The sequence below is a fragment of the Megascapheus bottae genome, chromosome 2, assembly GCF_031878675.1.
Source record: "Megascapheus bottae isolate mThoBot1 chromosome 2, mThoBot2.hap1, whole genome shotgun sequence".
In the NCBI taxonomy this organism is placed as follows: Eukaryota; Metazoa; Chordata; class Mammalia; order Rodentia; family Geomyidae; genus Megascapheus; species Megascapheus bottae.
In genome coordinates, this window is record NC_143510.1 from 3,679,603 (window position 1) to 3,704,015 (window position 24,413).

General features: G+C 38.2%; 1 protein-coding gene across 3 annotated transcripts in view; it reads right to left on the minus strand.

Annotated features, from left to right (window-relative positions):
* LOC150066277 (leucine-rich repeat serine/threonine-protein kinase 2) overlaps window positions 1-24,413 on the minus strand; it is a 146,463-nt gene that overhangs the window by 80,363 nt on the left and 41,687 nt on the right. For all 3 annotated transcript variants that reach the window (XM_090319800.1, XM_090319793.1, XM_090319786.1), the window contains exons 14-25: window positions 23,657-23,763; window positions 16,980-17,124; window positions 16,703-16,842; window positions 16,198-16,326; window positions 15,953-16,123; window positions 15,297-15,555; window positions 13,262-13,450; window positions 10,312-10,430; window positions 9,677-9,746; window positions 7,780-7,997; window positions 5,435-5,685; window positions 4,010-4,158 (exon numbers count right to left, since the gene is read on the minus strand). In XM_090319800.1, the coding sequence (XP_090175926.1) occupies window positions 4,010-4,158; window positions 5,435-5,685; window positions 7,780-7,997; window positions 9,677-9,746; window positions 10,312-10,430; window positions 13,262-13,450; window positions 15,297-15,555; window positions 15,953-16,123; window positions 16,198-16,326; window positions 16,703-16,842; window positions 16,980-17,124; window positions 23,657-23,763 (1,947 nt within the window). The remainder of the gene's footprint in view (window positions 1-4,009; window positions 4,159-5,434; window positions 5,686-7,779; window positions 7,998-9,676; window positions 9,747-10,311; window positions 10,431-13,261; window positions 13,451-15,296; window positions 15,556-15,952; window positions 16,124-16,197; window positions 16,327-16,702; window positions 16,843-16,979; window positions 17,125-23,656; window positions 23,764-24,413) is intronic.

A 24,413-nucleotide genomic window follows, 5' to 3' on the forward strand; every position in this document is an offset into this window, starting at 1 on the left:
TTTCTTGGTCATATGATCTGTGTTAATGTGTTTGTATGTGTGTGTGTGCATATTTCTGTGTCTATGTATATTTGTATGACTGTGTGCCTATGTGCAGGTACTGGAACTTGAACACAAGGACTACCATGCTACCTACTTCTTTTGTCCACTGAAGGCTGGCGCACTACTAAGTGAGCCATACCTCCACTTCTGGCTTTTTGCTGGCTAATTTGAGATAAGTGTCTCATGAACTTTTCTTTCTAGGCTGACTTTGAACTAAAATCCTTATATGGTTTAACCTCTAGGGTTACCAGTGAGAGCCAACAGGTCCCAGTAATAATTATTATGGTTATAATTATATTATTATTTTATTACTATTATTATATACTTGTACTAGGGCTTGAACTCAGAACCTCGAGCTCTTGCTGTACATTTTTTCTCAATGCTGGTACTCTACAACTTCTGGCTTTTGTGCTGGTTAATTGGAGATAAAGATTCTCACAGACATTCCTGCATGGGTTGGCTTTGAACTGTAATCCTCAGATCTCAGCCTCCTGAGGAGCTGGGATTACAGGCATGAGCCACTGGTGTCTGGCCAATAATAAAAAAAATAGTAATAATAATGACAGGAAATTAAAACAAGTTCTGTTGGAGGAATATTAGCAGAAGGTGGATAGCTAATGGAGGTGAAAAGGGATAAATACAGTGATAGTAGTTTCTTTGCATAAACAAGAATAGACCACAATCCTATGATACTAGCTACTTAGGAGGCTGAGATTTGAAAACTGAGCTTCAAAGCCAGGTTATGCCCAGTTAGGCAGAAAAGTTCATGAGACTTTCAACTCCAATTAACCACCAGAAAACCAGGAGTAGAGCTGTGGCTCAAGTGGTAGAATACCAGCCCTGTCTGAGCAAAAAAAGGTAAGGAACATTTTTAACATAAAGGGGTGTTGGATCTTGTCAAATGCCTTTTCCGCATCTATTGAGACAATCATGTGATTTTTGTCCTTACTCCTGTTGATGTGTTGAATTATATTATTTGATTTGCGTATGTTGAACCAGCTTTGCCTCCCTGTGATGAATCCTGTTTAATCATAATTTTTTTGATGAGTTGTTGTAGACGGTTGGCCAGTATTTTGTTGAGAAGTTTTGCATCGATGTTCATCAAAGGAATAGGTCTATAGTTCTCTTTCTTTGCTGAATCTCTGTCTGGTTTGGGGATGAGGGTTATACTGGCTTCATAGAATGAGTTTGGTAAAGAACCTGCATTTTCAATTTCGTTGAAGAGCTTGAGGAGTATTGGTGTGAACTCTGCTTTGAAGACCTTACAGAATTCAGCTGTGAATCCATCTGGCCCTGGGCCCTGGAAGGTCTCTTATTGCCATTTCTATTTCAGTACTTGAAATAGGCCTGTTTAGTTGGGTTAGTTCTTCTTGGTTCAGTGTGGGTATGTTAATATTGGCTACAATTCATCCATTTCTTCTAGATTCTCAAATTTGTCGGTGTAAAGGTTTGAGAAGTGTTCCCTCATGATACTCTGGATCTTGGTAATTTCTGTCATGATATTACCATTTTCGTCTGCAATTTTGTTTATTTCGGTGAAGGAGGAATTTCAATACCAAACTTTAGACTCTATTACAGAGCTATAATTATCAAAACAGCTTGGTACTGGCACAAGAACAGGCCTGAAGACCAATGGAATAGAACTGAGGACCCAGATATTCAGCCACAGACTATGGCCACCTAATCTTTGACAAGAGAGCCAAAAAAAAATAGAATGGAAGAAAGGTAGACTCTTCAACAAGTTGTGCTGGCAGAACTGGTTAAGCACCTGCAGAAAACTAAAGTTGGATCCTTCTTTGTCACCCTGCACTAGAATTAACTCCAAATGGATCAAAGACCTGGAGGTAAAAGCTGACACACTGAAAACTTTACAGGAAGGAATAGGAGATCCACTAGGCCTCCTTGGCACAGGTCGAAACTTTCTTAATAAGGACCAAGAATCACAACAAATCAGAGAAAGGCTGGATAAGTGGGACTGCATTAAACTGTAGAGCTTCTGTATGGCAAAGGACATAGCTAGTAAATTAAATAGGAAGCCTACAGAGTGGGAGAAGATCTTCACCAACCATACAACGGACAAAGGCCTCATATCTAAAAATATATCAACAGCTCAAAAAATTGAATCAATCCAAAACTCATCTCCAAAGTAACAACCATCCCATTAAAAAATGGGCCAAAGACTTAAAGAGAGTCTTCTCTGAAGAAGAACCAAAAATGGCCTTTAGACACATGAAGAAATGCTCAACATCTCTGGTCATAAAAGAAATGCAAATCAAAACAACGCTAAGATTCCACCTCACTCCAGTTAGAATGGCCAAGATCAGGAAAACTGATCCCTCCTGTGGCCAGGAGGGATCACTACTACACCATTGGTGGGAGTGCAAACTCATTCAACCACTATGGAAAGCAGTATGGCACTGCCTCAAAAGGCTAAACATAAAGCTCCCCTATGACCTAGCAATTCCACTACTTGGCATTTACCCTACCATCCAGAAACTAGGGCATACTAAATCAACTACCACAACAATGTTCATTGCAGCATTATTTACCATAGCAAGGATATGGAACCAACCTAGATGTCCCTCAGTTGATGAGTGGATCAACAAGATTTGGTATTTGTACACAATGGAATTCTATGCAGCTGTAAGAAAAAACGACATCACCCCATTTGTTAGGAAATGGAAAGACTTAGAAAAAAATCATATTAAGTGAAGTAAGCCAGACTCAAAGGAACATAGGTTCAATGGTTTCCCTCATTTGTCCTAATCAGTAGAAACCTTGGGCTCTCCTACCAGAGATTTACAATAGAACAAAACCTAGATACTTAAGGCCATATAGTATGATGCTAAATGAAAGGACCTCCAGGACATAGAAACAAAAGCCATATAAAGAGTGATTGTTTTCCTTAATGTACTATGTTATCTCTCATCTCTTTTGCTGTCCCTTGGTTATCTCATATTTTTACAGTATTTCACCTTGTTATCTGATATATTTTGTATATGCATATTTGGTTATTTGAAATGGGATATGGAAAGGGGAAAACAAGATGAAGGGCGGGATGGGAGAAGGTAAATAGGGACCAAGACATGAGAAAGATTATTAATATATGTGAAGTAATGCACCTTCTATCTGGTAAATATAATGTAATTCTTCTATTAATCACAATAAAAAAATTATGAAAAAATAGAATTAAATGAGATGCTGCTATGCATGGAAAAAAATAAACCTGCACACATGCTCATTTTCCAAATGAACGCATATATCAATCATCCTTTATCACTAGTGCTGAATTCAAAGGAACATAGGCTCAATGGTTTCCCTCATTTGTCATAACTAGTAGAAACTTTGGTCTCCCCTAGCAGAGATTTGCAATAGAGCAAAACCTTGATACATAAGGCCATATAGTATGAAGCTAATTGAAAGGACCTCTAGGATATTAAAATAAAAGCCATATAATGAATGATTGTTGTCCTTAATGTACTATGTTATCTCTCATCTCTTTTGCTGTCCCTTGGTTATCTCATATTGTTACAGTATCTCACTTTGTTATCTGATATATTGGATATATTTGTATTTGGTTATTTGAAATTGGATAGGGAAGGGAGGAAAACCAAGATGGGGGGATGGGGGGAGGGTAATAGGGACCAAGACATGTGAAAGGATATCAATGTATGTGAATTAATGCACCTTCTGTCTGGCAAATATCATGTAACCCTTTTATTAATTAAAATAAAAAATATTTAAAAAATAAGTGAATAAATAAAAATTCCTTTCACAAACAAAAAAAAAAGGTAAGGGACAGCATCTAGGCCCTGAATTCAAGTTCCAGAATAAATCAAAATGCATATATATATACATATACATATTTAATCTGTTAAAGAGGTAAATAAATTTCCACCTCAAATAATATATCCTTTGAGAGTTAGAAAGCCTGTTAGGAAGAGAAAGGTATACCCAGAGCACTTACCAAGAAAGTTCATTCTGGCACTGAAACTCTCTACTTTTGGACAAGCTTCAAGAAAGTTCTCTGGCAGGAATGAGATGCTATTCTTACTAAGGTTTAAAACCTTCAATTCCTTCAGGCTCAAAGGAGAATGTATTTCTGATATTTTATTCCTAGTTGTAAAGAATAAAAATGTGGATTAAGTTGCATAAAATCATGCATTTTAAATCAGAGTAATATTGCCATCAAAGAATAGCATCAAAGCAGTTACCAATTTTAAAATTGCTTGTGAAAATTTAAGTCAATTAACAAAGTTGTAATACTACTTCCCTCGGTCCATTTTATTTTATAGTTATATTACTTAATGGAATTGAATAAATTCATATAAATGCTTTATATTTTAGTTTCCTAGTATAGAAATGTCAACATGTTTTATAAACAATAGCACTAGAATGTTTCATGTACATCAACTCTGATGCTTTTTACCCTGATGCTGGGGTTTGAACTTGGGGCTTCAAGCTAGCCCTGTTGGTGTTCTACCATTGAAAAAGCCTATAGGGTGTGTGTGTGTGTGTGTGTGTGTGTGTGTGTGTGTGTGTGTGTGTGTGTGTGTGTGTGTGTGGTGGAGGAGTAAAGAGGGGGCAGAGGGTGCCAGTACTGAGACTGGGACTTGAATTCAGGGCCTGGGTATTCTTAACTCTTTTGCTCAAAGCTGGCACTCTGCCACTTGAGCCACAGCTCCATTTTTGGCTTTTTTTTTTGCATTTTTTAATTGTAATTAGTAAAAGGGTTACATGATATTTGCCAGATAGAAGGTGCATTAATTCACATACATTGATACCCTTTCACTTGTCTTGGTACCCATTTCCCTCCCCCCCCACACCCCCCACCCGTCTTGGTTTTCCCCCCTTCCCTATCAAATTTCAAATATCCAAATACAAATAAATTCAATATATCAGATAACAAAGTGAGATACTATACCAATATGAGATAACCAAGGGACAGCAAAGGAGATGAGAGACAACATAGTACATTAAGGACAAAAGCCATTTTTGGCTTTTTATTGGTTAATTCGAGATAAGAATGTCATGAACTCTGCTGCTCAGGCAGAATTATAATCCTCAGACCTCAGCCCATTGAAGATTATTAAGAGTGAGTTACAGGCACCTTGATAATCCTGTAGAGTTTTTTATTTGTATTGTGCCTATCCTGGGGTTTGAACTTACTGCTAGACATTGTCCCTGAGCTTTTCCACTCAAAGCTATTATCATCTGAGCCACAGCTCTACTTCTAGCTTTTGCTGGGTAAATGGAGATCAAGAGTCTCATAGACTATCCAGGCTATCTTTGAACCACAATCTTTAGATCTCAGCCTCCCAAGTAGCTAGTATTAAAGGAATGAGCCAAGACCCCATGCCAAGCCTGCCATGTTAGTGAAAGCTTTTCTGACCCTTCTAAAATGAGCTGCTCCAGTTTCTCCACTGCTTCCACGAGGTTCTCAGGTATAGCCGGGAGCTGGTTATATGACAGGTTGAAATTCTTCAGGGTGGGGCACTTGACTACAGGATCTAACACCACTGGGAGCCCAATGTCATTTCGAGAGGCATCCAGGTGTGCAAGGCAGTTCATTTTCAGCAAGTAGGTGGGAAAGGATGTGAACTTATTGCTGTGCAGGTCCAAGTGTGTCAAACATTTCAGGGTCTGAAAAGACAGTATTGTGCAATTCTGAAAAGGAATCACTTGAGAAACAAGATGAGCTTAGGCTTTTGAATTTAGTAGCTCTCCATGAAGCAGGACCATCTACAGTTCATTTTTGAAAACACAATCCACAACTGAATGTCAAAATAATTACTGGCCCAACCAGGAAAACTAGCACAGGTTAACTACCAAAAGCAATTTCACACTAATAACCTTGAGAGTTCGTCCAGTTTTGTGTGTGTGTGTGTGTGTGTGTGTGCGCGCGCGAGCGCGCGCGTGAGAGAGAGAGAGAGAGAGAGAGAGAGAGAGAGAGAGAGAGAGAGAGAGAGAGAGAGAGAGAGAATGAGAGAGTTATTTTTATAAAGAGCAAGCTGGAAAGTAAGTAAGCCTCAGCTAATATTTAAACTAATGATTTAGTTAATAAACACCATCTTGGGATGATGTTTCAAGATGACCTCTTAGAAATCGTTACACATTTTAATGTAAGTAAGATTTAATCTGGTGTGACTAGTTGGAACATCTAACTTCCAGCTTGACACGAATGAATACGAGGGTATTGTAACTTGTTAGAGGGGTGAAGTGAAGAGGGACAGATGAGTGGAGAGAGAAAGGGAGGACAAATACACCCATAACATTCAAAGTACATATGTGAAAACTGGAACCAGGTAACTCAAGGTTGAGAGGGGAGGGGGAAATGATGGAATGGGAGTGATATTGGTCAAAATGTATTGTATTCATAAATTGACATGTTCAACTGAAAACCCTTACATACCTACTTAAAGATAATAATAAGATTTAACTATGAAAGGAGTCCCAGATAGTATATTTCTGTGACAGAACTTTTTTTTTAATGAGACTTCTGCTTCCTACCTTTTAATCTTAAGCAATTCTACTTTTATAATGGTAAAGAAAACATGTGTTTCCAGAGTAGATCAGTTGTAAAAAAAAAATCTCTGGGGGCTGGGGGTTTGGCCTAGGGGTAGAGTGCTTGCCTGGCATGCACAAGTACCCAGGATTCGATTCCTGGGTACCACATACATAGAAAAAAGCCGGAAGTGGTGCTAAAGCTCAAGCGGTAGAGCTCTCGCCTTGACAAAGTCCAAGGACAGTGCTCAGGTCCTGAACTCAAGCCCAGGACTGGCAAAAAAAAACTTTGGTATGGATTACTGCCAAAGTACTGAAATCTCAGAAATAATTATATCTCCGAGTTTCTTTTTAAATGTCAGTATGTTTACTCTCACAAAAAATTCTAGAGTTTAATGAGATTACAAAGACATATTAAAGACTGGCTTGAATTGTTTCGTTCTCATAAATTTACTCGTAAGGAAAGGTGTGTGTGTGTGTGTGTGTGTGTGTGTGAGAGAGAGAGAGAGAGAGAGAGAGAGAGAGAGAGAGAGAGACAGAGAGAGACAGAGAGAGACAGAGAGAGACAGAGAGAGAGAGAGACAGAGAGAGAGAGAGAGAAAGAGAGAAAGACAGACAGACAGACAGACAGACAGACAGGAAAAGACAGACAGAGAGAGACAGAGAGAGTCCGAGGGTTTGAACTCATGGTCTAGGCACTGTCCATGAACTTATTTGCTAAACACTAGTACTCTACCACTTATACACCTCCATTTTTGCTAGTTAATTGAAGAGAAATGTCTCACAGACTTTTTTTTTGCCCTGGCTGCTTCAAGCTTCAGCTCTCAGATCTCAGCTTACTGAGTAGCCAGGATTACAAGCGTGACCCACAGCCCCCAGAGAAGAAACTATTAGTTCTCACTCTGTTCAACACAGGCCAGACTCTCTTACATCCTAAATTGAATCTTCTATAGATGTCTGATTCCTGAATGAGATTTTCAATCTGACTATCTTTTTACCCTGAACGAATTTCTTCTGTATGATCAGGATAAGACCTGGAATTCCTGGTTGCTTAAGACTCCAGTTTCATTGTGCCTAGCTAAAAGTCTCTGAACACTACTGAGACTATAAGAGAATTATTGTTCGGTGACCCAAAAGTAGAGTTTGCTTCCGAAAAATGTAACCATGCAAATGAGGTATCAACACATTGGCCCTTGCAGGGTACTTCACGTGGTAAGGATGGATTAAAATTACTTCACATAGTTGCTGTGGGAAGTTGGTGAGTGCATTCTGGTGAAGCTCCAATTTTTCAAGATACTCCAAATGACCACTTATACAGCATTTCTGGCTCAGGGCATCGATATCTCTGAGTTCGTTGGCTGAAAGGTCTAACGATGTAATATACTCTCTCTCAGAAGCCAGGGATGAAATGCTGTCTGATTGCCTCATATGACATTGAAGTTTTGATGACCCTTTGTCAAAAAAAAACACAATGGAAATATAAGCACACAATGTTAAATAAAAATCACTTGGTCAAAGTCTGAAGAGTACCAAATAGCATCAGGCTTTCTTCAAGGCATTTGGGTATTCAGTAGAAAGAAAAAAAAACTGAGGGAGCATATATTCCCAAATAAAAAAATTTAACCTATGGCATTAAAAAAAAACTACAACAAAGAAACTGGATACTGGTGGCTCATACCTCTAATTCTAGCTATTCAGAAATTGGGCTCTTCACTATTTACCATAGCAAAGATATGGAACCAACCCAGATGTCCCTCAGTTGATGTGTGGATCAACAAGATGTGGTATTTGTACACAATGGAATTCTACGCTGCTGTCAGAAAGAATGGCATCACCCCATTTGTTAGGAAATGGAAAGACTTAGAAAAAAATCATATTAAGTGAAGTAAGCCAGACTCAAAGGAACATAGGCTCAATGCTTTCCCTCATTTGTCATAATCAGTAGAAACCTTGGGCTCTCATAGCAGAGATTTGCATTAGAGCAAAATCTAGATACATAAGGCCATTTAGTATGATACTAAATGAAAGGATAACTAGGACATAGAAACAAAAGCCAAATAAAGAGTGATTGTTGTCCTTAATGTACTATGTTACCTCTCATTTCTTTTGCTGTGCCTTGGTTATCTCGTATTGTTACAGTATCTCACTTTGTTACCTGATATATGGGATATATTTGTATTTGGTTATTTGAAATTGGATAGGGAAGGGGGGAAAACAAGATGAGGGGTGGGGGAGAGGGAAATGGGGACCAAGTCATGAGAATGGGTATCAATGTATGTGAATTAATGCACCTTCTATCTGGTGAATATAATGTAAGCCTTCTATTAATTATAATAAAAATATATGAAAAAAAGAAAAAGAAAAAAAAAGAAATTGAGCTCTAGAGGACCTCAATTCAAGACCATATAAGCCATAAAAGTCCTTGAAACTCCATCTCCAAAATAATTGGCAAAAACCTGAGCTAGAGGTAGCTTAAGTGTTTTGTAAAGCACTAGCTGAATGTGAACCTGAGACCCTGAGTTCAAACCCCAATATGAGTGCGCGTGCATGCGCGCACGCGCGCACATACACACACACACACACACACACACACACACACTAAAAGTAAACAGAACCAGGAGATGAAAGTAACAAAATTCAGAAAGCCCATTAAAAATAGGTGTCCAGTAATATTCATAAAATAAGGTGGGTTTTCTGTTGGTGGTGGTAGTGGTAGTCCTGAGGATTGAATCTGGGCCTGGGCACTGTTCCTGAGCAATTTTGTTCAAGGCAATTTGTTCTTCCACTTGAGCCATAGCACTACTTATGGCTTTTACTATAATTTCATTAGATATAAGAGTCTCACAAACTTTCCTGCCTTGTCCTTTATGAATTTGAACTGCAATCATTGGATTCTGAATAGCTAAGATTATGAACGTGAGCCACCAATGCCTAGCTACTAAGTCTTTTTTTTTTAATTCACAACAACTCCATTTCACTTTTCTCAAGCCTGTGGAGTTATTAATTACATATAAAGATTATTTAAGATGAACTAGGACTCAAGGAGATTTACATAATCAAGGGAAAATAAACAAAGCATTATAGTCTACCCCAAATATCTGGATATGTATTAGTACCTCCAAATACTTACTGACTAAATCATCTGAAGACAATATTTTCATTTTCTGCTTCAGTATATCTTCATGATCAAAAATGGGCCCCTATGAAATGAACAAAAATATTTACTATAAAAGTGCTGTCGGGTTTTTAAGGTTATTGGCGTTATTTTGGGAACACTACTGAAGCAACCATGAAATATTTTAATAGAATAAATGATATCTATAATTGTGGAGAGACTGGCTAATTCAAACAAGTAACCCAATTGGGCATATAAAAGAAAGCAGTCCACTTAAGCACAGAGATAGCCTTTCAAAATACGTATTTGCTCAGTCAATGCCTGTGGCTCACACCATAATCCTAGCTACTCAAGAGACTGAGATCTGAGGATTGTGGTTTGAAGCCAGCCCAGGCAGCAAAGTGTGTGAGACATTTTTCTCCAATTAACCAGCAAAAAATTTTTACAAAGACAGAAATGGAGCTGTGACTCAAGTGGTAAAGTGGTAGAGTGCCAACCTTAAGTAGAAAAGGCCAAGTGAGAGCACAGGGACCTGAGTTCAAGCCCAAGTGTCAACACACACACACACACACACACACACACACACACACACACACACCACAAGGCAGAATGTCAATAACCAAACACATCATAATCACAATTTAACTTACCAATGACTTAGAATGCCTTTGCAAATTTGGTGAGCAACGTTGTAATGCAGGATCACGGTAAAATTCTCCCACACTAATAGAATTTGATTTCTTTTTCACAAGAAATGAACTTTCACTTCCTATTTTGAAATGATAAAATAACATGAACATGAATAAGAGCAGCTATCTCAGTCATAAGACATTCATTCCTAGAATGTTATTACTTTTATTAATGAAAATTTCACTCCATTTTCTTTGTAATATCTTTTGAATAAAAAATGACAAACTAACATGGCTTTTTAAGAGTTAAACTGCTGTTTCTACCTCTAAGAATGGTGGTCACAGACTAAATACTGAGTAAGTGCTAGGTAATGAAAAGCAGAAGAAAAAAATCTATGCTTTAGAGCTGCTCATAGTCTGAAAAAAGTGAGACAAGAATTATCAGTGGTTAACACTGAATAGGAAGTACGTGTATATACAAAAGCAGAGAAAACTGGACACAAAGATGATCACTATTATTCCTTCAATCAATTCCATTGCTCTGAAATTTTCTCATAAAAAAGTAGAGATGTGGTTCAAGTGGTAGAGCTCCAGCCTTGAGCAAAGAAGCTAAGCAAGAGAGTTCAAGCTGTAGTACTAGCATAAAAAATATAATTAATGAAATTTTTTACAAATGTTTAAAATCTGGCTTTAAATACTGCAATCATAATTTAAATAGTTGAAAATACAATCATGAGTATGACTATTTCTTAAAAGGATTTCTTTTATATGTTTAGCTGACAAGGGTTCTTTAAGGACTTTTTGGTAGTAATGGAAATTTATTCTAGAGTTCCATACACATGAGGCAAGTGCTCTACCACCATATCATATCTAAAGAGCTTAATTGAAATAAGAGATTAAAAATTAGAGATGAGGGCCCAGGAGTTTGGCCTAGTGGTAGAGTGCTTGCCTACCATGTACGAAGACCTGGGTTTGATTCTTCGGTATCAAATATATAGAAAAGCTAGAAGTGGTGCTTGGTTCAAGTGGCAGAGCTCTAGCCTTGAGGAAAAGTTCAAGACCAGAACTGGCAAAAAAAAGAGAGATGAAACCTACTCTTAATATTATGAATTTTTAAAATAAAATAAAGATAAATATAAATCATATTTGCAAGGGCTGGGGCATAGCCTAGTGGTAGAGTGCTCCCCTAGCATGCACAAAGCCCTGGATTTGATTCCCTGGTACCACAAACACAGAAAAAGGCAGAAAAGGTCCTTTGGCTCAAGTGGGAGAGCACTAGCCTTAAGCAAAAAGTGTCCAAGCACAGTTCTAAGGCCCTGAGTTCAAGCTCTAGGACCAGAAAAAAAAGACAAAGAAATCATATTTGTTTGCAAAGTTACTTAAGGTATAGCTATTTACATGAAATTTTAAGACCTACAGTTCTATCATTCTTTAGCTTAGAAAGGAGAACAAATTTCAACTGCTAATTATAAAAGCAACATACCTAAATTGGCTTTATAATATTCAGTTGTATCCACCATGCTTCTTTAAACATGACCTCTTCTACAAATGATACAAACACTACCTATGTAGTTTGATATTAAAATGAAATTCAAGATGCAACATGTTTTGTCAGAGGCACATGATACTCAAAGGATGTGGGGGCAGACAAATGGAGAGAGAGAGGGGGGTGAATATTCGAGGCACATTTGTAAAAATGCAACAAGGTAACTTGAAGGACAAGGATAGGGTTAGGAGAGATGGAGGGGAAGGATAGAAGGAGTGATATACTATGGATCAAGATGCACTATACTAGCAAACTATCATATGGAATTAAAACATCTTTGTACAACTCCTTAAAAATAAGAAAAATAAAGTACACAAGTAAAATGTAGTTCATCCTGTAGTGCAACATAATCTATTTAAGGCGCATGGTATCCTTAATATGTGGCTATTAGATCCAAACAATACAAAAGGGAGGACTCAATATTTGCATACCCAATGCTACGGACATGGTATTGGAAATATAAACACAACTACAAAGACATAAAAATTTATGACTCTACAGACATCACATTTTAATACACAGATTAATATGTATCTATGACATACAAACCCTCAACCTAATATTAATTATGTTCTAAAATCTAAGTGCCAGTGATTGTATATAGAGATTCCCTTCTTAAATACTTGTTTGTTAAACACGTCATTTAAAAAATGATGTAAAAAAATCAATTTTAATAAATTCTTTAATTAAAAAGAATTTGAATTCATCATTTCATTATACATATATATCTTACAAAGAGTACTGCATCTTCTGCTGTTTTAACTCTTGCTCATTTGCTTTAGGATGACATATTTGTAGTGTGAGGGGGTTTCCTTCTGCCATATCTGCACTGGGTGGACTTTAAACATCTTCACCACCTAACCCCCGCTCCACTTACTCCTTCCCTCTCTCCACACTAGGGCAAAATACATTTAGAGGGCTCTACTATACTGTATGAACATGGCATTTTTGATCGACTTCATCCCTCAGGACTCCCTCTATTCCCTCTCATTTCTTCCTAGCTCCTTCCTAGACAGTTTCCCTTTTAACATTCATGTCCCATTACCACTACTGTCATTATCACCATCATCTTTCTAGGTATACCCTCCAAAATTAAGAGAGAACATGTCACATTTGGAAGAATATTCTATTTAAATAATTATTTCACTTCAGTTGGTTATGAAATATTAGCTGGGCACCAGAGTGTCAAACCTATAATCACAGCCAACAAAGGAAGTTGAGATCTGAAGACTGTTATTTGATTGTCATTTTCTGGAGTCACAGTCTTAACAGGAGTTAGGGAGGCTAGCTCCAATAATGAATGTGTTTCTTACACGGTTTTCTCCTTTACTTTGGTGGAAATTAATTAGTATCAGTTGCTACTGTTCCAGGCCCATGGGTGTGTGTGCATGAACTATTAAGGTTACCATGTTTGATGATAAATACCTTCACTATCCAGATCATCACTTTGACCAAACACACTGTCCGTGGAAGAATCTGGGATGAAAGTCCATTCACTGAGCTTATCCAGTACATCTTCAGAGAAATTCCCATCACTGCCTGCGGCTGCCCCCTCCTCCACAGTGCTTCTCATCTGGAGCCTGAGTACCATTCTCGCCAAAATAGAACCCGCATCTAAAAAGAAGCAGGCCCAGCCACATAGGAATCAGCAGATACAGAAAGAAGAAACACGTACCTTATGAAAGGTATTTTTGTCCTCATACCTCTAGAAAGTTTTGTATTCTTCCTGTCAAAGCCACTGTACAATAATTAATAATGCCATAGGATAATTATCTGATGGAAGATTGATTTTTTCTTTTTATATTATCATTATCTTTAAGTAGCTGAACAAAGACATTTCAATTCAACATATCTGTGTATGAATACAAGGCATCTTGACACTAGTGTCACCCCATCCATCATTCACTCCCGCCTCACCTAACTTTCCTCATCCAATTAAGTTTCACACATGTACATATCCACAGGTGGACTTTAAATCTTATGGTTTTTTTCATCCATTATTGCTCACTGCCTTTATCTGCCCCCCTTCATCCTCCCGATCCTCCTCTGACAAAAACCTTGTTTTTTCATTGTGTTAAAGTATTAGCTAATGTTTAAGGGAATACACCTTTACCGCACACTATGCCAAGGACTGTCATGAAAAAATACAAATAAGCAAAGCAAATACAAGAAATGTTGAATTTCCATTCACAACCACACTGCTCTGTGAAGGTGTGAGATGGGTCTGTGTATTTGATAGATGGAGAGGGGTGAAATTTACTGTGATTTCTTTGAAAAGAGCATAATCAACTATTCTATTGACATAAAGCTTTTTAATCTATAAGCTTCCTGAGCACATTGAAAATATATGTCTTAATGGGACATGTGAACAATTTTTATAAATCAGTTTCAGTTTTTGTTTGTTGGCAATCCAAGGGTTTGAACTCAAATCCTCAACACTCATTCAGTTTAGTTGCCCAAGGATGGAGCTCTACAGTTTGAGCTATACCTCTTGATGGGCATTTTGGAGATGTAGTCTTGTAAACTTTTCTTCCTTGGGCTAGCTTTGAACTGTAATCCTCTAGATCTCTGCCTCTTGATTAGCTAAGATTGCAAGTGGTAGTGTGTGAGTTTTCAATTTTATATTCTTTTAAATTTTCTATCTAATCTGAAAATGCCTACAAAAGAAGACAATTTAATCCAGTTGCCAAATGTTCAACCTTATAACCATAGCTATCAGAAAGCAAAGATCTGGAGCACAGGGTTGGCCTGGCCTAGGTCAACAAATCTGTGAGATTCTTATTTCCAAATAACCAGCAAAAAGCTGAACATGAAATGATGATTCAAGTGGTAGAAGGTGCCAGTTATGAGTGAAAAATGCCTCAATCATATAATTATATAATACAGTAAGTATCATTAAAGTTGAGTGAGGTTGAGTACTTGCATAGTATGCACCAAGCTCTGGGCTCATTCCTCAGCACAGCAAAATAATAATAACATAATAATAATACTGTCCAGCTTCAATGGTTCATGCCTTTAACACTCAGGAGGCTGAGATCTGAGGACTGCAGTTCAAAGCAAGCCAGGGCTGGAATGTCTATGAGACTCTTCAATCTCCTATTAAGCACTAAAAAAAGTCAGAAATGGAGCTGTGGCTCAAATGGTAGAGTGCTAGCCTTGAGCACAAAATTTCAAGGGCAACATCCAGAACCAGAGTTCAAACCAAGGACCAACAATAGCAACAAAAAAGTTACCGAAAAATGTAGTCAAGTGTGTCAAGTGGCAGAATGCCAGACTTCCTCAAAATAGCTCAAAGACAGTGTGCAGTCTCTGAGTTCAAGCCCTGGTATGGACAAAAGGAACAAGGAAAAGGAATTTAGGGAGGAGGGAGGAGAAAGAGAGAGGAAGGAAGAGGAGGAAGAGGAGGCAGAAGAGGAAGAGGAGGAAGAAACATGTACCCAGTATTCTGACTTATACTTACTTGTTTGTTTCCTTAAATTGGATGTCCTGTCTGGAAACAAAGGACCCAGCCATGAAGGCTCGATTTTTCCTATACCAAATCCTCCCAAGCAGATGCTGTTGTTGGCTAGATCCAGGGCCAGCCTCCTTAAGAGCAAGCTGATGGTAGGGCTGTCACCCTTCCGCACGCTGATCATCAGTGCTTTCCGCACATCCTGTTCACGGGATCCGCTATTCAGCAGGAGCTCTACCAATTTGGGGCTGCTCTCTTTCTCACAGACCTATTGGAGAAAAAAGAGAACAGAAATGGAAGTGTGGCTCCAAGTGGAAAAGTGTCAGTCTGCAGTGAAAACGCTAAGGATAGAATGTGTTGGAGCTCAAGTCATAGGCTAGTAATCAAAACATACACACCAAAAAAAAAAAAAAGAAAGAAAGAAAGAAAAAAGAAAAGGCTGGAAGGGGGACTGCAGCTCAAGTGACAGAACATCAGCCTTGAATGAGAAAGCTAAAGAGAGTGCCTAGATTCTGAGTTCAAGCTCCAGTACTAGCACACACACACACACACGCACGCACACACACACACACACACACACACACACACACACACACACACTAAACAGTGGGTAGAAGCAAAGAACAGTAAAACAAGGTAGAAGTAAGGTCATGGGCATTATTTACCTGACAAATTAAAGAATTTGCTTCCTTGGATTGATTGGCATCCACTCCCAAGAGAAGCAAGCATTCTACCATGATACTATTATTCTGATCACAGGCTTTTTGTAACATCACACTTTTTAACTCATCATCCATCACCAGTTTTGCAAAACATTTGCAACAGAGGTTCAGAAACTACAAAGGATAGAAATGAGGATTAGAGCTAGCTCAGTGTACCACCTTTGGCCTCCCAGTAAATAATATTGTACCTGTGGGTCCTTTTGTTCCGTGATACCAGAAGACATCTGATGGAATATCACAGACTCAAATGAATGCTGCGAGAGCAGCTTAGAAAAGGGTGCTGACAAGTCCAGAAGGGCCAAGATTGTCTGAAATCCCTGAAAACATAATCAAAAATATGAATGATACATGCAATGTTATGGGCATAAAAAACTAAGTAATATAATAGACATTTGTATATTCTTAATGCATAGCAGCCTCACTTAAGAAGCATACATACTTGTTGGATCTGTACTTGAAATAATCCTGTAGATAATCCAGGCACTTTAGAAACACAGACAAAGGGCTAATTAACAAAGTATTCTAGTGGTAGATTGCCAGCCTTGGATGAGAGTGCAAGGCCCTGAGTTCAAGCCCCATTACTAGCAAAAAACTAAATTCAAAAAGCAAGCAAGCAAGCAGGAAAGGAAGAATGAAAAGGAAAGAAGGCATTCCACATAAGCTCCCACATCCCACTGCAGACAATAAACGTACTGCGATCTGTACTTCAAGAACATCTTTAAATCGCTGTAAACTGGAAACTAGAATCTTAGCCAGCAGGTGCCCAGTTCCTAGGCATAAATTCTTCTTGGTACTCAAGCATCCTAAGAGATGCAAACCCAGACACTGAATGTCTACAATAAAAGGGGGAGAGGTAACAAAATTAATTGCTTTGAATTTCAACACTGAAGAAAAAATAAAGTCCAAAAATAACAGCTCATGGTGTACAAAAAGCAATTGTAATGCCTGGATTATTTCAAATGAGCCCAACCTTGGTCATCTGGATACATCTGCAGAGTGTGAAGCACTGAGTCCACAGCACCATCCATAGATAGCAACTCCAGCATATCAGGAAAACGTGCTAGAGAAGCAATTACTTTCAATCCACATCTCTGAATCCCAGGATTGCCAATAAACTGAAATCAAAAGAAGTGTAAGAATGTTTGTAGGTGAAAATAACAACTTACAACTTGTATCCAGTTAAAACTGGACACAGACAAATAAAATGTTCACCAACTAATGGGAATCACAGTAGCACTCTAAATTTTGCCTTCTGTATTGTTAATTAGTGTGTGTGCGCGTGCACGTGCACACACACATTCATGCGCATTTGTGTGCATGTGTGCACATGCACACACATGTGCCAGTACTGGAATATGAACTCAGGGCCCGAACACTGACTATCCCTTAGCTTCTTCACTTAGTGTTCTACCAATTGCACCGCAGTTCCACGTCAGGCATTTTGATGACTGACTGGAGATAAGGGTCTCATGGACTGTCTCGCCCAGGCTAGCTTTGAACCTTTATTCTTAGATCTCAGCCTCATGAGTAGCTAGGGTTACATGAGCCACATTGCCTGACTACTAATTACATTTTGCGTTAAGAACTAGCATTTTAACATGGCTGGAATGCTGGTAGATACTATGCTAAATACACAGTGATCTCATGAAATCCATGCTAATATGATCCTTCAACGTTTATACAGATCTCTCATTCTGGGCAAAAATCAGTTCAAAATGTGTCATCTCCATTAACAAGAATTCACCAGGAATTGAAAGGGTTAAGGCATACAGACTTGCAAATCCCAGAAATGAAATCAAATGAATGGGGCTTAATCCTGAAGTCTGTCCACATGGCAGTAAAATGCAGCATTACCTCTCACCAAAGATCTACCAAGTTGGCCCAGTGCTGGTGTCTCACACCTGTAACCCTGCTGTTAAGGAGGCTGAGTTCAGAGAAGTATGGTATAAAGCCAACCTGTGCTGGCAAATCCAACAGACTCTTATTTCCATTTAATCAGTTTAAAGCCAGATATGGAGGCATGGCTCCAGTGATAGAGCACTGAATAGCCTTGAACAGAAAAGCTAAGCAAGAACATGAGAGTTTGAATTCAAACTCCAGTGCAGGACACTAAAAATAATATATATGTATATATAAATAAATTATATATAAGTATATGTTTATATAGTAAATATATATATTTCTTGTTTATAATCACTTAACCAAATCCCCTTAACCCTTAACCTTTCTGGCCATTTTTTTTCTTGACTTATTTCCATCTTGCTACCTTTGCTCTGAATAGTAAATATATTTCCACTTTGGAGCTGATTAGATATGGGGTTAAATTCCATGAAACTTGGAGCCAGGAGGGTGACCTAGTGGTACAGTGCTTGCCTAGCATTCATGAAGCCCTGGGTTCAACTCCTCAGTACCACAAACACAGAAAAAGTAGTAGCTCAAGTGGTAGAGTGCTAGCTTTGAGAGAGCCCAAAGACAGTGATCAGGCCCTGAGTTCAAGCCCCAAGACTAGCCAAAAAATAAAATATATGAAGCTGATGAGCAGCAAAAGGAAAAGTGAAAGAGCACTTATTCTAAAGTGATAAGGGGTTATTAAAGGAATTCAAAGTCATGCACCATGATATATGTGTGTATATTTATTCATCATTTTTCAAGGGTACTAAACTTAAAAATCAAACCCCCTGGAAGTGGCACTGTGGCTCAAGTGGTAGAGTGATAACCTTGAACTGATGAGTTCAAGGACAGTGTCCAGACCCAGAGTTCAAGCCCCACGACTGACCAAAAAAAAATCAAACCCCCTTAAAAAATCAAACCCCTAGAATTTCAGTCATCAAACCATTTAGACACTGTTATATGTGATCCCGTGACAAGGAATTCTCTTTGTACACAAATAAAAAAAATGTCCTGTTTGAAATAACTAGGCAATCATTGACCTGAATCTGAAAGATAAGGTAGCTCAGTATTACAAGGATCCTCTCTGTAGAGAGAAAAACTGATTAGAGGTAAGAGATTAAAGACAAACATAGAGCTGGGTGCCAGTGGTTTATGCATATAATCCTAGCTACTCAGGATGCTGAGATCTGAAAATCACAGTTCAAAGCAAACCCAGGCAAGAAAGTCCATGAGACTTGTCTCCAATTAACTACCAGAAAATGGGAAGGGGAGCCACGGCTCAGGTAGTAGAGCACTAGCCTTGAAAACTTAAGTGCTTAATATAGCATTGATTAATTGATTAATAGCAAGGCACTATAAATGTCTTCAAAGTATTAACAGCAAAGCATTAAACAAGGGTGGAGGCCTTTCTGGGCATGGAGCTCTAGGTGACCACACTGGTACATGCCCTTCCAGCTGGCCTTACTTGTTTGGCAAGCAGGAATGATAGAATTCATCATCAAACCAAACTTTCAGAATGACAATCAAACCTTTCTTTTCAAATGGCATTAACTTTTTGATGACATCTGGGAGAATATATTTACTTTCTCTGCCCATTAGAGAATTAAAAGGCAGGAAAGAATTTAAAGCGGGCATAACAAGTTCATTTAAAAATGAAAGGAAAATAGCAAGACTCTTCTTTTGGAAAGTGGCTCTAGATAGGAGTCCAGTGGAAATCAGGGAGTTCCCCTGGAAGGCAGTTTTATAGTGCAAGGTTACTCCTATTCCTCCTCCCTGGGCTTTTCAGTGATTGACAGATGGTGTCTGCATGTACCATGCCAGATCTTTTCAGTGGTTGAACAGCGTCCAGGGAATTGTGGGAATTGAGGAGGAGTCTGAGGCACTATATAAACAATAAGCACCATAATGGACTTACATGTTACTCCCACTTTCTAATCCCTATCCAACCAACAATTCCTCTTTCTTTTATTAACTAATACTTGTGTCTTAATTTAAATAATTTTTTAAATATTTACGATTTTAATTTTACTTTTATCTTTAAGTAGTTGTATTATGAGTTGCCATTCAACAAACTAGAATATAAACTCAACGAATCTTGATCAGTGTCACCCCTTATATCATTTTCTCCCATCCCTCTAAACCCCCATCCTTTCCTTAATTTTCTTAATTTTGTAGAATATGCATTGAATTTTATGATTACAGTTCCCTTTTCTTGTCTTCAGTTTTGGCAATGAATATGTGATTTTACGATGTTTGATGTCAAAACAGGAGGTATGACTTAAGTGGTAGACTACTAGCTTTAAACAAAAAATTTGGGTGCCAAGAGATCATGCTTGTAATCCTAACTATTCAGGAGGCTGAGATCTGAGTGTATGGTTTGAAGCCAGCCTAGACAGGAAAGGCCATGAGACTCTTATCTCCGATTAACCACCAAAAAGACAGAAGTGAAGCTGTGGATCAAATGGTGGAGTCTTGAGCAAAAAAGCTCAGTGACAGTGCCCCGGGCTAGAGTTCAAGTCCCAAGACTGGCACAAAGAAAAAGAGCCAAGTGAGGCCCTGAGTTCAGCCCAGTACTCATGCATGCATGCACACACTCACGCATGCATGCGTGTGCTTGCACGCGTGCACACACACACACAAATATTGGGTGTCAATCAAAGAGAAGCATTAACTAAAAGATTAGGAGAGTTTAACTCATGCTTTAAGTTATCTGCTCAGCGACCAATGGCTCTCTTGTTCCTCAACAATACATAATGATAGTGCAGCTCTAACTCTAAATGAGTTGATATATATGAAAGTTTATAAGAAAAACATCTGGCACATGGCAATTGCTACATAGCCTTTGGCATGTTAACATTAATTGTTGCTGCTGTTGCTGTGGCGAGGATGTATTAGTGATGGATGAAATCCCACTCATGAAGAGAAGTTTTAATCCAAGCACTTAATATTGAAGTTTGGAGTTTGAAAAGAGAGATAGTGCAAGAGGTAGACAATGAATGGTTTGAATGTTTGAGGATAATTAGAAGACCACTAGGTCATGGAAATCAAAGGAGAAAGCAGCAATTAAATTGCTAGCAGGCTGTCTTCTTTAAGTGCTCTTAATTCAGGCTAGCAAGGACAGAAGTCTGTTGTATGAAATTAAGGGACAGAAAGAATATTCAGTTTGTGGGAGTGCACTCTACTATTAGCAAGCTTAGAATTGAAAGAAAAGTACTAAGTTGATGGAAAGGAAGACAATTAGGTAAAGTCTCTTCCAGTAACCTTTGAAGTAGTGTGTGTGTGTGTGTGTGTGTGTGTGTGAGAGAGAGAGAGAGAGAGAGAGAGAGAGAGAGAGAGAGAGAGAGAGAGAGAGAGAGATGCTAGGCCCCATGCCCTTGCTTAGCTTTTATGCTGGCATTGAACCACTGAGGAATGCAGTTCGAAGCTAGCCCAGGGCAGGAAAATCTATGAGACTACTACCTCCAATTATCCAACAAAAGACCAGAAGTGGAACATGGCTTAAGTAATAGAGAATTAGCCTTGAGCAAAAAATACTCAGGGACAGTGCCTAGACCCTAAGTTCAAGTCCCAAGACACAGACACAGACACAGACACAGACACCACACACACATGCACACACACACACTCTTAACAACAAAACATACGTGGCAAAACTATAACATAGCACACACAAAAACAGAATAATAAGAAAGCAAACTTGGGAAGTATGGAGATAAAGCTACATCTAAGTAATATTACACGTGTCAAGGTAAAATTGAGTTAGAATGGGAAAACAGGTAGACACAATACAAATTTAAGTACTCTGATTTCTTTTTGAGTTATTAGAGCAAGAGTTCCAGCAATAATTTAAAATCCAATAGTAATAACTCCATCAACCGAGTTCTTAATGCATGCTACATATTATAATGTTATTTTACATAAAGGATTACATAAAATCATAGTAACCTTAAATGAGAAACCATTCATTACTGCTCATCGGTAAAAAACAAGTGCCATCATTCCTCCAGCCTGATTACAAGATCTGACAGACAGAAACAACACTTACTTCTGTCTTCTCTGTGCCTAACTTGTTCCTTCCATATACTTATTGTCAATAAATATTTTGACAAATTCAACCACCCTTTTTTGTGCATGAATTGAGGTTTTAACTCGGGGCCTGGGAATCATCCCCTTAGCTTTTTGGCACTCCAACACTTGAGCTTTCAGTGGTTTACCGAAGTCTCATAAACTTTCCTACCCAGGCTTGCTTCAATGCTCAGTCCTCAGATTTCAGCCTCCTGTATAACTAAGATTACAAATGTGAGCCATCAGTGCCTGGCTTAAATTTAGCACATTTACAATATATTCATGCCATACACAAGAACCATTTTTAACAGTAGGTACTCACATATCACAGGAAATTACATCATAAAGTTCAGTTAAAATTATGTTTCAAGGTAATCGTCTGGAGACTACTGTAATTAATTCATAGCACTTATCAAAGCATACCAAATCACAAGAAATCACTCCCACCAATTATATTGAATATTTTTTCTTTCATTAAAACGTAACACTAAAAATTCTTTAAATTTTCACTTTTACTCCTTGTTTCTGTGGATTTTTCCCCCATGTCTTTGACTGGTACTAAAGATTGAATTTAGGTCTTCTTGCGCTCACTTGGCTTGACTCACTCGCTCCATACTTAACCACTTGAGCTGTGTTTCCAGTCTGGCTTTTGGCAAGTTAACTGGGATGGGGTCTTTCAGACCTTTCTACCTAAGCTGGCTTCGAACTGTGAATCTCCAGATCTCATCTTCCTGAGTATCTAGGATTATAGGCTTGAACCTCCCCAATACAGTTTTCACTCAAAACTTTCTAAAGAACCAACTCATTTTTATTTTAAACATCCATATTACCTTAATTCCATCAGTATCTTTCATATAAGATGAGGAAATGCAACATATTTTCTTCATAGTAGATTGTGACTTATTGATACTCTAGTTATGATGTACATTGCAAATATGTATACATAGATATGTCAATGCCTAAAAACTGGGAAGAAACCATGTCAGGGAATCAAGAGAAAACGTTCATGCTCTACCTCATATACCTTTGTGGACTAAAACTTTTATCGTGGGACCATACAAGAGAGTCCAACAAAGAGAAAAGACAGCAAAAACAACACCCCATGTCCCTGCTACCTCATGGGTTTATCAACTCATCTAGGCCAGGTACCAGTGGCTCACATCTGTAATCCTAGCGGCTCAGGAGGCAGAGATATGAGGATTGAGGTTGAAGCCAGCCCTACTAGACAAATCCAATTAACCCAAGAAACCAAGAAAGGTAGTTGTGGTTCAAATGGTGGGACACCAGCCTTGAATGAAAAAGCCAAGCAAGAACTGGAGGCCCTGAGCTCAAGTCCTAGTACTAGCACACATGTATACACACACACACACACACACACACACACACACACACACACACATATAAAATGTCTATGCACATATGTAGCTCTAGCTCTTTGGTTATCTAGATCAAGCAAACTCAAGGAGACTAATGTTGCCAACAATCAAAAGAAGCTTCATAAGTCTATAGTTGTACATATATCTCTATCAGATTTCATTTATTAAAGGACTCTTCAAGGCCCATATTCCTGTTGTCATTTTGTTTCAATGATGTGACTTCCCAACAAGACATTGAAGAGAGGCAGTAAATATAAAATACTTACTCTAGTTCCTTAGATAACTTATACAGACACTTGATGTATATTCAACGTACCCTGTTCAAAGCCGATAGGACTAGCTTGTGAATATCCTTCCTGAAACACTGTTTTTTAATCATATTTAGTTTACGCTGAAATTCATCTCTGGAATCATCCGGCATGCCTAGATACAAAAACAAATAAGTAAATATATGCATATATACTTTTTCTCATAAATGCTTAAGCTAAACAAGTTGTCATTCAAAGGAATAAAGCTGATATTCATCTCTGGAATCATCCGGCATGCCTAGATACAAAAACAAATAAGTACATATATGCATATATACTTTTTCTCATAAATGCTTAAGCTAAACAAGTTGTCATTCAAAGGAATAAAGCTGATAACTTCAAGGAAAACCAAAAGGGTTTTATTGAAGTTTTATTACAGTCTACAAACAAAATCCAAAATGAGTTTTTATAATATTTGCAAGCAAAATTACACGTAAAATATGTCTCAAAAGTGAACTGACAGTTACTAATAAGACATCAAGATTCAGTTTTTTAAAAATATCATTAGTGATCATTTTTCAAAGTACCAGAAGTTTAAAAAATGACAGAACAAAAGCTGTCCTCAAAAAGACCTTTCCTTCCTTCCTTCCTTCCTGTCTCTTGTGTTTGTGTGTGTGCTAGTACTGGGGTTTGAACTTAGGACTGGGACACTGTCCCATAGCTATGTCACTCTACCACTTGAATCATAACTCCACTTCCAGCTTTTTGCTGGTTAATTTGTGTGTGTGTGTACATCACGGGGCTTGAACTTGGCCTGGGCACTGT